At 38.3% G+C, this 17,068-nt stretch overlaps 1 protein-coding gene across 1 annotated transcript; it reads right to left on the reverse strand.

The window, feature by feature from the left end:
• Positions 1-2,141: 2,141 nt before the first annotated feature.
• On the reverse strand, positions 2,142-16,515 carry LOC143033977 (uncharacterized). The gene is made up of 5 exons (XM_076199741.1): positions 16,087-16,515; positions 13,184-13,272; positions 2,741-2,803; positions 2,447-2,562; positions 2,142-2,354 (listed from the first exon to the last, which is right to left on the reverse strand). The coding sequence occupies exons 1-5, from the start codon at positions 16,341-16,343 to the stop codon at positions 2,175-2,177; spliced, it is 705 nt and encodes a 234-aa protein (XP_076055856.1). The 5' UTR covers positions 16,344-16,515; the 3' UTR covers positions 2,142-2,174.
• Positions 16,516-17,068: the final 553 nt, after the last annotated feature.

The following is a 17,068-nucleotide window of genomic DNA, read 5'->3' on the forward strand; positions in this document are numbered from 1 at the left end:
CAAAGTCAAAAGACATAATTCCACTCCACCCACTCCACTCCCATTCACCACCCCTCCCTCCCTCTTTTCTTGGCTCCTCCTGGATAATGGGTCATCCTTGCATCTTGCCAAATGCCCTGGATCAGAAGCAGTGCAGCAAGACACAGCACATCTACAGCAAGGCCATTTCATTTAATCAGTGAACCCCCCCTCTGTCTCCTTGAGCAGAAAAAGAGAATACAGGGAGAAATTCCTTTTGGGCTATGTCAATATTCACACATAACCGCTCCCTAACCCCCCCCCCAACTCCCATCCAAACACAACTATTCTCCACTCACTCCTGTCCTCTCCCTTCCTCAACTGACATCCCCCTTTCTCAGCGCCCTTTTTACCCCATCCATCCATGTCATCTACAGTTGCCACCTCTTGTTCACTCCATCTACCTCTGCCTTCCATATTTCTTTTACTAATCTTTCTTCATTCATACTTTCCATGTGTCCAAACCATCCCAATACTCTTTCATCAACCATATCTCCCAATTCCTTTTCCACCCCAACTCTCCTCCTCACTTATTTCTCACTCTATCCAGTCTAACCCCTACCATACTTCTCAGACATTTCATCTCAATCACATTTAAACTCTTCCTCTCTCATGTTCTACATACAGTGCTGTCGGCACAATCACCCCTTCATACTCTCCTCTTAGCATTCACCCCCAAATGTCTATTTCTCATTACATTTTTTAATTCCCAAAGGCATTTACTTGCTTCTTTCAATCTACATTCTAACTCCACTTCTCCCTTTTCCACCACATGCACCCCTGAGTATCTAAAGCTATCCACTTCCTTCAGTCACATTTCCAATTTGCTGCCATCCTCTCCCCTTTCTCATCACCTTACTTTCTGGGTTAGGATCAGTAATTTCAGACAACAATAAATACATACATATATATACCAAGGGATTTTTCCCCCTTACAAGGGAAGCAGCCAGAGTCAAATGACATAATTACACACCCATCCATTCCACCCCCATTCACCACACCTCCCTCCCTCCCATCTTGGCTCCTCCTGGATGATGGGTCATCCCTGCATCTCACCCATTACCCTGGGTCAGAAGCAATGCAGCACATCCATAGCAAGACCACTTCCTTAAATTGGCAACCCCCCTCAACGTCATCTCATGCAGTAACACTAAAGAAGGGAAGAAATCCATTCATGCTGCATCAAAATATCATTCACATAATAATTCCCTAACTCCCACTCCCTTCCATGCATCACAATATCATCCATACACAGCCATTCTCCACTCACACAATCTTCTGCCTTCTCCCTTCCTTCCTCAACAGACATCCCCTTCTTGCTCAGTGACCCTCGAATCCCATCCATCCATCTCATCCTTGATTGTCCCCTCATGTACTCCATCCACACTTCTTTTACTAATCTTTCTTCACTCACTTTCCATGTGTCCAAACCATCCCAATATTTTCATAAACCCTATCTTCCATCTCCTTTTCCACCGCCATTCTCCTCCTCATCCCTTTGTTTCTCTCTCTACCCAACCTTGTAACCCCTACCATGCTTCAGACATTTCATTTCAAACACATTTAAACTCTTCCTCTCTTATGTTCCATGTCTCTGCCCCATACAGTGCTATGGGCATAATCACCCCTTCACACATTCTTCTCTTAGCATCCATTCCCAATACTGCAATAGACTGCAATAAAGAAAAAATTAAAAAGTTTGTGTGTAATTTACTTAACTACAATTGATTTTGGGAAGTATTAAAAACTTATTTCAGAAGAATTAGACGCCTTTAATTTTCAAAGTGGTTCCATCACTTCAGTTCATTATTGTCCTCATGGAAAGAAGTGCTGCTTATTGTAGACAAAATACAATGCCTTTATTTCCTATGTGTTGGGGAGAACTGAAAGGATAAGAATGCTACCACCATGTTCCTATATTAAAATAAAATTCAGGAATATGCAAAAGCTCATTTCTTCTTTCAATTTTATTCTATTCTAATGAGTAAACCAACTTCATCCTTACATCATCTTCAAACTCAAATATCAATCTTTCCTCTTTTACATAAACTGCACAGGTTGTGCAATCTTGCATACATGCATGGTATGTTATAATACTTTTACTATCATACCCTATTTTTGCCTAGTTGATACAAAAATTACGATATTCTTTTTACCTATTCTGATTCTTCTGTTTCCTTAGGTTCTTCATTACCTTTCTTTTCCAAGTCCCCTTCCAGTATCTTCCATGCTTCACGACCAAGGGTTTGCAGGCATGCAGCAGCAGCATGAGCCTTTGCCAATTTCTTTGGTGCAATAGCTATTGGTGATTTGTAATAATGACCATCAACCCTGACCTAATAGCATTTAAAACAAAACAAATTTTTTATTAAATTATGAAACTATTGAATCAATGAAAAGTCAATAAGAGAGAAAGGTGTGACCCTACCTTCATTACAAAATGTTTCTTATGATCAGGTCCACACTCCATAATCACGTCAAACTTAGGTTTGTCCCATTTTCTTTTAATGCACAGTTCAAGTAATGCTACGACTGGATTCTGACCTGTAAGTAAATAAACAATGTATATAAACAATATTCACATGTTTATACATAATACACTGCCCAGTGTTAACTATAACTACACAAACCTTGTCACCTCTAAAATATAAATCATTAATATTATGGATGTGTTCATCAAAATCTGGTATTATAAAAAATAAAACTTGAAAATGATACTTACCAAGCTCTTTGGCCAATGGTACAGGAGGTTCTAACTCATATGGTGATTTCTGTTGAATTCTTACTGCAATTAATGAAAACATTAAAACTTAACAGACAAAAGAAAATACAAGGTTATCATTCTATGTAATGTCAAATTTTCAGTTTTCTCTATAATGTTCATGTTTCACTGTTTTCTCTCAAGTCTTACGGACTCTAAGGGGCCAGCAATGGTCTCCTGCACAAGGGAGTCATATGGGGTAGACAATGAGAAAGACCACCTTCTAGATGCCCACTTCCAGAGACCACCTTCTAGATGCCCACTTCCAAAGACCACCTTCTAGATGCCCACTTCCAAAGACCATAAACACCTCTACCTAAAGGTATTACCCCAAAGGCAGGGGTTCTAAAACTTTTTAACTCATCAACCCCCCTATAAAGTTTCATATTTTCTATCAACCTCCTATCCCCTAGCTTTTAATTCAGGGAAAAAACACTGATGACAAAATCAATATGAGTAGTAGTAGTAGTAGTTGACATGCATGCATATATACATGTTTGCCAAATATATGAATGACATGGATGAAAGTGTGAAATGCTATATGAACTACTTTGCAGATGATGCAAAAATACTAAAGGAAGTAAGTACAGTGGAAGATTGTGAATCACTACAGAAAGACCTAGATAAAGTCTGGAAATGGAGCCAAAAGTGGGAAGTGAACTTTAATATCAAGAAATGTAGTATAATGGAGTTTGGAAAATGTAAAAATAAAACACTGATGAAATACAAAATTGGAGCAGAAGAAGAAAATGAGCTCGGAAAGGGACCTAGGAGTAATTATCAGCAAAGACATGTCACCAGACAAGCATAACAACAAAATAGTTGGAGAATCTTTCAATTTACTAAGGTCGATGAAAGTGGCTTTTGACTATTTGGATGAGGAAATGGTAAAGAAAATATTATTTATACTAGTAAGACCAAGATTGGAGTATGCTGTGACACTATGAACACCTAGTACTAAAAAGAATATAAAGAAATTAGAAAGAATACAAACAGCAATGACAAAGATGGCACCAATTCTCTCCAAATTGACAAACAAAAATTGTCCAAATTGGAACTACCAACCCTGAAACAGAATTATGAAAGGAATGGAAGTCCTAGATAGAGATGATTTATCAAAGTGGGACAAGAGAAAAACAAGAGGACATGAAAAGAAACTTGAAAAGGATAGCTATAGAAGAGATCTGAAAAAGAATAGCTTCCCACACAGAGTGGTGGACATCTGGAATAAATTAGATGAGGCAACAGTGTGTGCAAATACTATTCAAGAATTTAAGAACAAAGTTGATGCTGAAAGATACAAAGACAGGTCACTATGAGCATAGCTCCCTTCCCATATAATACAACTAGGTAAAATACATATACCAACAGCTTTTTCCTCCATACAAGGGAGGTAACCAAAGTCAAAGGCGGCATAAATCCAATCCCACCCACTTCATCCTCACATACTCCACTCCCATTCACATCCCTCCATCTTTACTTGGCTACTCCTGGATGATGGGCCACCCCTGCATCTCACCCACTGCCCTAGGTCAGAAGCAATGCAGCAAGACACAGCACATCCACAGCAAGGCCACTTCATTCAATTGGTGACCCCCTCTCTCTGTCCCCTCATGCAGAAAAAAAGAAGAGAGGGAGAAATCCCCTTGGACTATGTGAAAATATCATTCACACATACTCCCCCATCCCCCAACCACGCCCTTTCATGCATCACAGCATCATCCATACACAACCATCCTCCACTCACCCCTATCTTTTGTCTTCTCCCTTCAATTCCTCAACAGACATTCCCCCCCTTCCTAATGCCTCATTTACCCCATCCATCCATCTCATCCTTGGTCACCCCCTCATCTCTGCTCCCACCACCTCTGCCTTCCACACCTCTTTTACTAATCTTTCTTCACTCATTCTTTCCATATGTCCAAACCATCCCATTACTCTTTCATCAACCCTATCTTCCAACTCCCTTTCCACCCCTGCTCTCCTCTTCACCTTGTTTCTCACTTTATCCAGCCTAGTAACCCCTACCACACTTCTCAGGCATTTCATCTCAAAATCTTCCTCTCTAATGCTCCATGTTTCTGCTCCATACAGTGCTGTCGCTATAATCATCCCTTCATACAACCTCCTCTTAGCATCCATTCCCAAATGTCTTTTTCTCATTACACTTTTTAATCCCCCAAGGCATTTACTTGCTTCTCTCAATCTACATTCTACCTCCACCTCTACTCCTCCCTTTCCTGCCACATTTGCACCCAAGTATCTAAAGCTACCCATTTCTTCCAGTCTCTCTCCCTTAATACTCACTTCCAATTTGCTGCCATCCTCTCCCCTTGTACATCTCATCACCTTACTTTTACCTACATTTATCTTCAACTTTCTTCTTTGGCACTCCTTCCCAAGCTCTATCATTAACTTCCTTAATCCCTCCTCTGATCCTGCCACAAGTGCAATGTCATCAGCAAAAAACAACTGGCTTATCTCCTGCTTTTCTCCATTTTCTTTAATCATCTCCAATCCCTAGCCCATTACCCTTAGTTTACCTCTCACACCACCCATCAATGTATAAATTGAACAGCCAAGGCAACATAACACATCCCTGGCTAAGTCCCACTCACTCTCTCCATTTCTAATTCTAACACAGGCTCTACTACTCTCGTAAAAACTCTTGACTGGTCTTAAAATCTTTCCTCCTATCCCATATACAGTATCTGCAATACCTCCCACAGTGCCTTCCTGTCTACCCTCTCTAAGTCTTTTCCAAATTCACAAAGGCCCAAAAAACATCCTTACCTTTTCCTTAAACTTTCACACATATCTGCCTTACCACAAAAATCTGATCCATGCAACCCCCTACCTGTCCTAAACCCACACTGTTCTTCACCAATTAGTCCATCTGCTCCTCTCTTAATCCTCTCAATCAAAACCCTCCCATAAACCTACCCAACTACACTCAACAAACTGATTCCTCTGAAAGTACTACACTCATACTTGTCCCCTTTTTCCTTGTAAAGCACAAATTATACAGGCACTTCTCCAGTCCTCTGATACTCTATCCTCTTTTAGACAAACATTAACCCCTTTGGTACAACAACACCTACATAGGCATCATGAGGCGTAAGTATTTACCTAGTTGTATTATACAGGAAGGGAGCTATGCTCATAGTGACCAGTCTTTGTATCTTTCAGCATCAAGTTTGTTCTTAAATTCTTGTATAGTTTTTGCACACACTGTTGCCTCATCCAATTTGTTCCAAATATCAACCATTCTGTGTGTGAAGTTATTCTTTTTCAGATCTCTTCTATAACCATTCTTTTTGAGTTTCTTTTCATGTCCTCTTGTTTTTCTCTTACCCCACTTTAATAAATCATCTCTGTTGAGGACTTCCATCCCTTTCATAATTCTGTAAATGGCCCCTTTCTCTTCTTTATTGGTAGTTCCAGTTTGGACAATCTTTGTATGTCAATTTAGAGAGAGTTGGTCCCATCTTTGTTGTTGCTCTTTGAATTCTTTCTAATTTCTTTATATATTTTTAGTACTGGGTGTCCATGGTGTCAAGGCATACTCCAATTGTAATGTTATCAGTGTGTAATAGGCCGGTAGATAGAGGGGTAGGTGAGAAGATATATAATTTTATGACCAGATGTTTTGGAAACAATGGCCAACTGTAAGTTGCAGAGTTGCATATTTCGCTTACCACCTAAAGTTTGTAAACATTGGTTAAGGTAGCGATCAAAGGTGCTGATGTGATGAAATGTAAACACAAAGCCCGTTCTGCTTGTGTCAGAAGTGCTTGCGTAAACAGTATTGCTTGAGACCGTATAACAGTCTTTCTGATTGGAGAAAAGGGTGGAGGAGAAAAATTATTAGTGCATGGAGATAAAGTCATGCCCTAAAAGGGTGGCACTTATTTGTAATGTTCAAAGTTATTGGATGAATTAAATTGTGACATCGGAGCAGACTTGGCTTGGTGGGTGTAAGAGGATCCCAGGGGGATTACTCAGGTGTACCTAAGAAAATATATTGTACCAGAATTTGTGAAGAAAATGAAGAAAAGTTAAGTTAATATAATTCCCCTTCATTTATTGAGTAATGGAATTTGACTAAAAGCCTACATTATGAGAGAGGCATGGGGCCTATAGACAAGTGACTTACAATACTACAATGATAAAAAGAAAGTGAAGAAAGTTGTAAGTGAATGAAGAATTACAATATTACAGAAGTCAAAGGCCACTTGATCTTAGTAAATTGAAGGTTTCTCCGACTATTTTGTTGATATGGTTGTCTGGTGACATGGTTTTGCTGATAATTGGTCCTAGGTCCCGTTCCGAGCTAGCTTTTTTAACTTCCTTTGTACCAATTTTATATTGCCCTGATATTCTATTTTTACTTTTTCCAGGAGGTACCAAGATAGGAGGGAGGGAGGAGGGTGGAGGGGGAGTGGAATATATGGAAAATGAAATGGGTGGGAGTGATTTCTATGCCTTTTACTTTTTGGCTACCCCCCGTGTAAGGGGGAAAAAGCCTTTGGTATATGTATGTATGTACTTTTTCCAAACTCCATTATACTACATTTCTTAATGTTGAAGTTCACTTCCCACTTTTGACTCCATTCCCAGATTTTATCCAAGTCTTTCTGTAGAGATTTACAGTTTTCCTCTGTACAGACACTCCTCTACTTATGTTCATTCGTTTTATGTTTTTTCGATTTTACGTTTGAACTGACTGTAAAAAAAAAAAATTTGAGTGAATTTTTTAGTTTAGCGCGCTCTCCGTAGTTCTAACGATACTTACGCATGACGCTGCATCCATTGTTTACATGGCACAAACGACAGACTGAACGTGCCTTGCCCCATCCTCCTCCTCCTCTACCATCTCAATTTATGTTGCTTGAATTTAATTTATTTGAAATTAATGTTATTATTTTACAATGTTATGTGTATAATTAATGATTTAGGGGTGTTTTATAAGATACAGTAATAGAATTTACAGTTGTATAGTACAGTAACAACTTATGTTCATTTTCAACTTATGTTCGGCCGTTCGGAACGTAACTAAAACGTAAGTTGAGGAGCGTCTGTACTTACTTTCTTTAGTAGTTTTGCATCATCTGCAAAGTTCATATAACATTCCACACCTTCATCCATGTCATTTATATATATATGGCAAATATTATCGGAACCAATACAAAACTTTGTGGGACACTACAAGGTTCCTGATTATATGTATTTTTTCAGGGCTGTGGAGTTGGAACACAAAACCTCCGACTCCGACTCCTCTATTTATGGCACCACTGACTCCAACTCCGGATCCTCTTCATGTAATTAACTGATTATGGCCTAAATAATTTATAAAGCCTATACAACACACATATGCCCCAATCTTGAGTAGACTTATATCATTATAACTGGTTTATATCAAAGAATAAATATATATGTTATAGTGTGGCTTTCCTATGTTTGACCTCTTCATTAATACTTTATAACTGAAGTAGAGACAAAATTTTTGAAAGGATATTGAAGAAAATTCAGTAAAAAAAAGATTCTATAATGTAAGACATTTGGCATAATATATATCTTTGCAAATAAGTGATAAGTATATTTCAAAAACAAAAATACAGTACTGTTCTTTATAACAAAAGTTGAAATATAACCTTTGTAAATGATATACAAACCTAATAATAAAAAATATAATGTAAGATTTTTTTACATATATAGTTTTGCAAAACCAAAATAAAAAGATAAAAATACTTTATAAAAGAAGTTTAGGCAAATTTATTGAAAGGAAACAGTAAATATAGACAAAATAAACCTAATTGATACGAGTATGGTACAAGGTTGAGTGTTACAGCTGAACATGTATGATACTGAAAGGTATACAGATGCTCCTCAACTTACGTTTTAGTTACGTTCCGAACGGCCGAACGTAACGTGAAAATTAATGTAAGTTGTTACTGTACGTTCCACTAATGTATGACCATTCATACTGTACTATACATCCATAAATTCTATTACCGTATCTTATAAAACACCCCTAAACCATTAATTATAAACATAACATTGTAAAATAATAACATTAATTTCAAATAGATTAAATTCAAGCAACATAAAGTGAGATGGTGGAGGAGGAGGAGGAGGAGGCAAGGCACGTTCAGTCTGTCGTTTGTGCCATGTAAACAATGGACGCAGCGTCATGTGTAAGTATCGTTTGAATGTCTCATACTACGGAGAGCACGCTAAACTAAAAAATTCGCTCCAAAAAAAAAAAAATATATACAAAAATTTTCTTTCAGTCAGTTCAAACGTAAAATCGAAAAAACGTAAAACAAATGAACGTAAGTAGAGGAGCATCTGTATATATTATACATACTTTTTGGATATCATTATACTTCATATGTTTTCATACCTTCTTTTGTCTTTTTGTACTGAAATTATTCACACAAGTACCTCTTGGTTTAACTACATACTGGTACTGCTATGCGATTATTGCAATGGACATTACTCTGGTTCTGGAACCGATCTTATCGATACGAGTACAAAACAAGATACAGCTGAACATGTTTGAAATGTTAAACTTTTTTTTAAAACTTTAAATTCCTTATTTCAATAATTCAATGCTAAAAAGTATAGAGGGGAAAAAAGAAGGGGAAAGGAGAGAAGAGAGTATTACTGCGGTAGTCTACAGTTGAAATCATAATTATCCTATTGTTTGGCAACACAGCAGTGGTAGAAACCACCAAACTGATGGAGTGATGGAAACGATGTATGTGGAACTTGACAGGAATATTACAGCTCCCATGACTGTGTGTCAATAGAAGGTGTAAAATGGAGGTGTTTAATTTATTGAAGTAATACTTTGGATGTTTATCAGTCTATGTATAAATTTGAAAGCCAGCATTGCACAAGGACGTTTTGGGGGTTTAGTGGAATGACCACAAAGATAACTCTTTTATTACAGACATGACGTAGTACCAAGTCCTCTCACCACTGCAGTCTGAAAGACACCAAGGCAGCATCAGGCTGGGTGGCAGCAACGCAATGTTGTTCATGTGCCAGCTCCCATTTGAAATAATGTTTTCTATCGCCTGCCACAGTTGCCGACAATAATTGTGTTATCGGAGAAATTGATCTGGCTGCAACTACCTCACAATTTTTTGTTGTTGCCTCAGGAAAAATTGTCCATGTGCGGGCACCCATAGAGATGTGTGCGTTCTATTTTTGACAATTTTTTTGTTGTGACAACTAGCAATAAAATGTTGCTTGTGTGCGGGCAGCCTAAGATGATGAGATTTATTACATTTTAGAAAATTATTATTTTTTTCTTTTTTATATAATCTACTTATACGGAGTGTGCATTGCATAATTCTACAGACTAAACGAAGGCCTTATTAAATGTAAATTTAACTGGAGTTGGAGTAGGTATATTTTTACCAACTCCGACTCCAGTGACACCGTAATTGCTTCCAACTCCGACTCCACAGCCCTGTATTTTTTTGTAGTTGGTGTGAGTTACCCCTGGATTCTGTGAAATGTTTTGATCATGTTTTCCATGATTATTATTACTCAGAGTAAAAGAAAACAAGTAATACAGCAGTAACTATATTCTATGATGTGAGTAGTGTGATGCATTGTTCGTATGGCAACCGATGCTCCGCACAAGACTTTTACTCATACTGAAGCGGTTAAACAACCTCATCAGCCAGTCCACCATCACTGCACCTCCCTTTTTTGACACATCATTTTAATAACTGCTTTTACCTCATCTTTCCTTATTTCTACTCCATTTTCCTCATTCACCACTGTCATTTTCTTAGAACTTCCTACTGCAACAATGTTTCCCTTCCTATCCTTCACATTATCATAAAAAGGTTACACACAGAAAATATGTTGATCGATATATATATAACTTAGTTCTCAGTACAACATACTTCCTCTTTCACTATTGATATCATTAATGTGAAGGATATGCCTGATGTGCCTCAACAAGGATGCTGTTATTAGGCTGCAGGTTGGTGAGCTTCAGCTGTAGGTTGCCTTGTTCTTCCAAGCTCAGTCTGCTCCTCTGTTTTATTAACACTTCATTTGCATGACTGAAACCAGCTTCAACTCTGTATGAACTTGGGAAATCAAGTAAAAATGGCTCAACCACTGCACAAAGCTGAGGATATTTAGCAACCTTGTTCTTGTTGATCCAAAATTCATGGAGGCAATTTCTTCTGAACAAAGCACCTGCTTCCATGTCCACAGTCATGTCAATGAATTCTTCTTCCTGGTGTAAGACAATGTCTGCATTCCCTATTTCAATATCAAATGGTGTTAGGATCTATTCAGGCACTATCATTTTTGCCAGGTCTTCAAAGTGCACTTTAAAGTCTTCAATTAAATTCTCCAGATGAGTCATGTGTCACCATCAGAAATGCTATCACTTTGTATCTATTGTAAGTTTGAAAAATACTGAAAAGCTCTACATGCCAGTGATGCTCTAAACAAACTTAGCTTGCCTTGGAATCCCATTAGAACTGTTCTGGCCTGAATGATGGTAACCTCTTCCTGCAGACATTTTTGTGTTTCACTAAGTTTAGAAAAGAGGTCTGCCAAATAGAACAGAACATTTTTGCATTTTTTCAACTCTTAACATAGAGATGAGATCATGTCTGCCAGGAACTGAACAGTTGAGTTGTACAAGTCAAAATGTATGCAAGCTGTGACCCCTAGACAGCCACTTTAAATCATTACCATATTTGCACAACAGTACAAACAATCACGAGTTAAGTGGAAGTGCCTTGATTTTGTTAACTGCCCTGATGCACACTTTCAAAGCATCATGCAGTTCCTCAATGAGTTTCTTGGCTACAAGTTGCTACCTGTGCAGTACACAATCTGATATTCTCTCATATGACCTCAAAATATCTGAAGTCCTATCTCCTGAACAGATGTTTGGATTGACCTTTAAATTTCAGAAATGTGTTTAGGACCCTAAAACTACCTATAAACCAAATTTGAGCAAAATCAGAGGGATGAAGATGTTAATTTGACTTTTTTGTCTATCTCACAGAGAATGCCCCTATGACCCTGTCAAGATGGTAACATACTGTGTCTGGACAGCTCTTGACAATGTCTGGATGGTACCAAATGGTAATTAGCATGACCCATTGGGGAAGACAAACTAACAGAAGTCTGAGGATGGACCTATCTTGAATGGTAAGGAGTAGTGCTGGGCCTAAATACATTATTTCATATGAGTACATTTTAATCTTAGAAGAAAAAAAATATGTCACAGTTAATCCCCATCATGGTTTTTTTTTCTCTTTTTTTTTTTAATTTTGTTCTGACGATATTGGATGGCTCTGAATGGTATTTAGCATGACCGTCCACAACAAAAGAACAAACATGGCCTTGAGCTACAAGTTGTCAATAGTGTATAATATCTTGAATCTCAATATTGATGCAGCCAAATGCTTTAAAACTTAGAGATACAATAAAATATAGCCCAAATGATTTCTTCATGCCAATATTAACGAAAAATAATGAATATCATCAGAGTTGACACTAGTTGTCAGTAATTAGTAAGACTATATACATTGCATTCAGCACATGGAACCTACAGACAAACTGCTTTAAAAGACCACTAGTCTCCTCCCCTTTGGTCTGTGGTTCATCTGTGTATGTATGTGTATATATATATATATATATATATATATATATATATATATATATATATAATATGTATATATATATATATATATATATATATATATATATATATATATATATATACATATATATATATATATATATATATATATATATATATATATATATATATATATATATATATATATATACAATTTTCTCCCTATCTTCTCTTTCTGCATGAGGGGACAGAGGGGGAGGGAGGTCACTGATTAAGTGAAGCGCCCTTGCTGTGTATGTGCCCATGGCAGTGGGCAGGATACAGGGATGACCTGTCATCCATGAGGTGCTAAGATGAGAGGTAAGAAGGGTGGTGGATGAAAGTGGAATGGGTGGGAGTGGGTACTTGTATTTTGATTTGGCTACCTCCCTTGTACGAGGGAAAAAGCCCTTGGTGTATAGAGGATATATATATATATATAATCTTAGTATGGAAAAAAGAACACATCATATCATGGACTGCAGGTAGCTCAACTTAAAGCTGTAAAAAAGAAATACAAGAAGCATGATCATAAAAAACCTGTTACTGGCTGGGTAATCATGGAACAGAAGAGAACTGTGTCTATTTTCTGATGGATGGCTCAACAACCCTAAATTTTCTATTTTTCAAACCATCCTTGATCCCACCCAATTCAGATTCTTTAGATGACCCTATACTTCTTTCCATTTTAAGTAACAGCTACTTTAACATCAATCTTGAGAGATTGTTACCTTTTCTTTTTTTCTTTTTTTTCTGGCCCTTCTGGTTAGCCACTGGCCCAGTGCCAGATGATCCAGGAACTGCATTATCAAACTGTCCCCTGTTGATTGAGGTAAAATAAGCATGTGATTATACATTACTATGAATATTTCATGAGAAAAACACAATAGGTTTTATATAAACTATAATCCTAAAGTTACTGACTGCCATGTAATTAAATAGTCTATTTATATACCAAGGGCTTTTCCCCCCTTTATAAGGGAAGAAGTCAAGTCAAAAGGCACATAGCTACTCCCATCCACCACCTTCTCATCTTAACTCCTCATGGATGATGGGTCATTCCTGTATCCCACTCACTGCCCTGGGTCAGAAACAATGTAGCAAGACACAGTACATCCACAGCAAGGCATCTTCACTTACTCAGTGACCTCTCCTTCTATCCCCTCATGGGCTGCATCAAACTATCATTCACATATAACATGTAACCCCAAATACTTAAAGCTATCCACTTTCTCCAGCCCTTCTCCTTAAAGACTAACCTCCAACTCAATGCCATCCTCTACCCTTGTACATCTCATCACCTTGTATTCACCAATGTTTACCTTCAACTTTCTCCTATTGCATACCTTCCATAGCTCCGTCACCAACTCCCTTAATCCCCATCTGACCCTCCCATAAGTGCAGTGTCATCAGCAAACAATAACTGGCTCATCCCACTTTTCTCTATTTTCTTTAATCTTCTCACCTTCACCTCCCACACCACCCCATCCATGTACACATTGAACAGGCAATAACTTGACACATCCCTGTTGCAGTCCCACCTTTGCCTTAAACCACTTGGTCTCACCATTTCCAGTTCTAACATAGGCTCTACTACTCTCATAAAAAATCTCAACTGCCTAAAACAACTTTCCCCCAATCCCATATATCTGCATAACCTCCCACAGTGCCTTACTGTCAGTGTCATAAGCCTTTTCCAAATACATAAAGGCCCAAAAAATCCTTACCTTTTGCTAAAGCTTTCTTACATATCAATACAAATCTGATCCACACAACCCCTACCTTTCCTAAACCACCACAGTTCCTCACCAATTAGTCCCTCAATTCCTCTCCTAATCTTCTCAATCAAAACCCACCCATGAGCCTTCCCAACTACATTCAACAACCTAATCCCTTTGAAACTACTCCACTCATATTTGTCCCATTTTCCCTTGTAAAGTGGAACTATACAGGCACTCCTCCATTCCTCTGACACTCTACCCTCATTAGCCAGTCCACTGTTATTATACTTCCCTTCTTCAGACACTCCGTATGACATCCATCTGACCCAGGTGCCTTACCTACTCTCATATTCAAAACTACTTGTACCTCATCTTTTTTTATTTCTCTTCTTTTTCCCTCTCCTATCACAGTCATTTTCTTAGCGCCTCCTACTGCTACCAACAATTGTTCCCAATCCTCCTCCACATTCAACGGTTCTCTAAAACATTCTGCCCATCTTTCCCTTACCATCTACTCTGCACTTTTTACCTTTTCTTCTCTATTTGACTCACCTCCCTTTACTCTCTTAATTTCTTTCTAAAACATTTTTTTACCACTTAAAAAAAATTCTGTCATACTCCTCCCACATTTTACATCTCTCCTTTTTGCCTCTTTCATCTTTTTTGCTTCTTTTTGCTTTGTACCTCTCATGTTTCAGTTGTCCCACTTTGCAACCAGTCCCTTATGCTTGCTTCTTCTCTTCTACCTTCTTCACTTCATCATCCTCCCTCTCACTACCCTTCAATTCCCTCCCATCCTCCTTGTTCTACATACCATCTTCCGCACCTTGTCACTCCCTCCTTGAAACACCCCCATTCTCCTCCACTCCTACCTCTACCCTATCCTTCACAAAAAAATTATATAGAATAAGTATAATGGTAAATTTTTAGAAGTGCACACCTATGTGATATAGCAATAGAAAATTTATAACTAGTTTTGTAAAATATAATACATCTATGTAATATTCATTTTTCTTGGCGGAAATGAATAACAAAAGTTGCTACAACTGATTTACTAACAAAAGAAGTTTCGGTGGGTGAATGATGCACCATATTTGTTTTGATAGATGCTGAGGTTGAAGAAATGAAAGGATGATTACTTCATCTATTCTAACCTAACCTACATAACCTAAGGTGTATTTAGTAATGTGGTGGCTGTGATTCTAAAGATCATCCAGGTCATCATCATCATGGATGCTGATGGCCTGATTAAGTACTCAATTAGAGACTGCGGAGAATAGAGTTGTGACATAACTTGAAGGAAATCCTATTGCCTTTGTAACAGTGCTTATTAACATCACCTGGAGTTAGAGAACACCCAGTGCACAACATGAAAGCCATCATCTGACACTGACTGGATTGGACAGAGGACAACATGGCATCTCATTGCTATGCTCACAACTTCGTTCGGTTGTATATTTGCTTTTAGCAAGTTTTTGTTATCATTTTCTGCCAAGAAAAACATATATTACATTTATGTATTATGATTAAAAAAAAAATTATCCTTTTCTAATGCTATATTGCATAGGTGAGCACTTCTAAAAAATACCAATATAACAAATAACATGTATTATAATTTACAAATATTTAATTTTCTATTCATATAACACTTAGGTGTGCACTTCTGGAGATTTACCACCAGGGGTACCTAGAATTTCACTAGTTTGTGTTTTTTGTTGTAATCTAGATAATCCTGTGCCTTGCAAATGTTAAAATAAAATGCCACCATATCACTAACCTAACCTTTGGAATATTCACGAATTTCCAAAGCGTTCTCCACGATAGGAAAGTTGAGGAAAGGACTTATATCCCTTTAATTACGAAAACATGCTCTTGGCTTGGTATTTCGGTTATAATTGTTAGAGAATACAAACCTCGAGGGGTGTTTATTGCCGAACTTTTTCTTAAATTTGGATTTGGGGGGCTGTGCCCGATTCACAGGCGCCGAAACTCGCCAAACATCTTTAGGTAGCGGAATTCCAAGTTGTCCACTCTGATATCCACTTTGGTATGCAGTCTGGTATCCAGTTGGATATCCAGTCTGGTATCCACTCTGTTGTCCACCCTGGTATCCACTCTGGTGTCCACCCTGGTATCCACCTTGGTACCCGCCATGGTATCCACTCGACATTTCACTGAAATTTTTATACTACGTTACGGCAGTGTTTACATTTACGTCAAGCCATTGTTGCCGCTTGTTTGTACTTTAAACTGTTGTTGACTGGGGGAAGGTTACTGCCGCGGCTGGGCACCGTCGGGGGTCGGGTGGGGGTTGAGGCTTGCCTCGGTTGATGTTCTGTCTTTGATACTGATATCGAAACTGAAACCCTGCAACCTGGCAGCCCGGCATAATCACCCCTTCATAATCTTCTCTTTGCATCCATTCCCAAATGCCTGTTTCTCATGACACTTTCAATCCCCCAAGACAAAAGTTTACCTCCACCCCACTCCTCCATTTCCTGCCACATACGACCCCAAATAGTTAGAACTGTCTACTTCCTCCAGCCTCTCTCCAACTCCCCACCATCCTTCCCCCTTGTACATCCCATAACCTTACTTTTGCCCACATTTACCTTCAACTTTCTTCTATTGCTTATCTCCCCAAACTCCGTCATTAACTGCCTTAATTCCTCCTCTGACCCTGCCATAAGCGCACTATCGTCAGCAAATAACAACCGGCTCGCCTCCCACTTCTTTCCACTATCTCTAACCACCTCCAACCCCCTGCCCATTACCTTTGCATGTATCTCTCGTACCAACCCATCCATGTACACACTGAACAGCCGTGGGGATAAGACACAGCCATAATGCATCCACACCTCTACCTCAAATCACTTGTTCTCTCCATTCCCAATC

This window comes from Oratosquilla oratoria, chromosome 16 (assembly GCF_046742065.1).
Source record: "Oratosquilla oratoria isolate Oo_2021 chromosome 16, ASM4674206v1, whole genome shotgun sequence".
In the NCBI taxonomy this organism is placed as follows: Eukaryota; Metazoa; Arthropoda; class Malacostraca; order Stomatopoda; family Squillidae; genus Oratosquilla; species Oratosquilla oratoria.

Coding starts and splice junctions, on each gene's coding strand:
- LOC143033977 (XM_076199741.1), bottom strand. CDS start 16,343: ATGTCGAGTGGATACCATGGCGGGTACCAAGGTGGATACCAGGGTGGA. Junction 13,273..16,086: donor GGCAATAAACACCCCTCGAG/GTTTGTATTCTC, acceptor CTCAATCAACAG/GGGACAGTTTGATAATGCAG. Junction 2,563..2,740: donor ACCATTGGCCAAAGAGCTTG/GTAAGTATCATT, acceptor ATTTACTTACAG/GTCAGAATCCAGTCGTAGCA.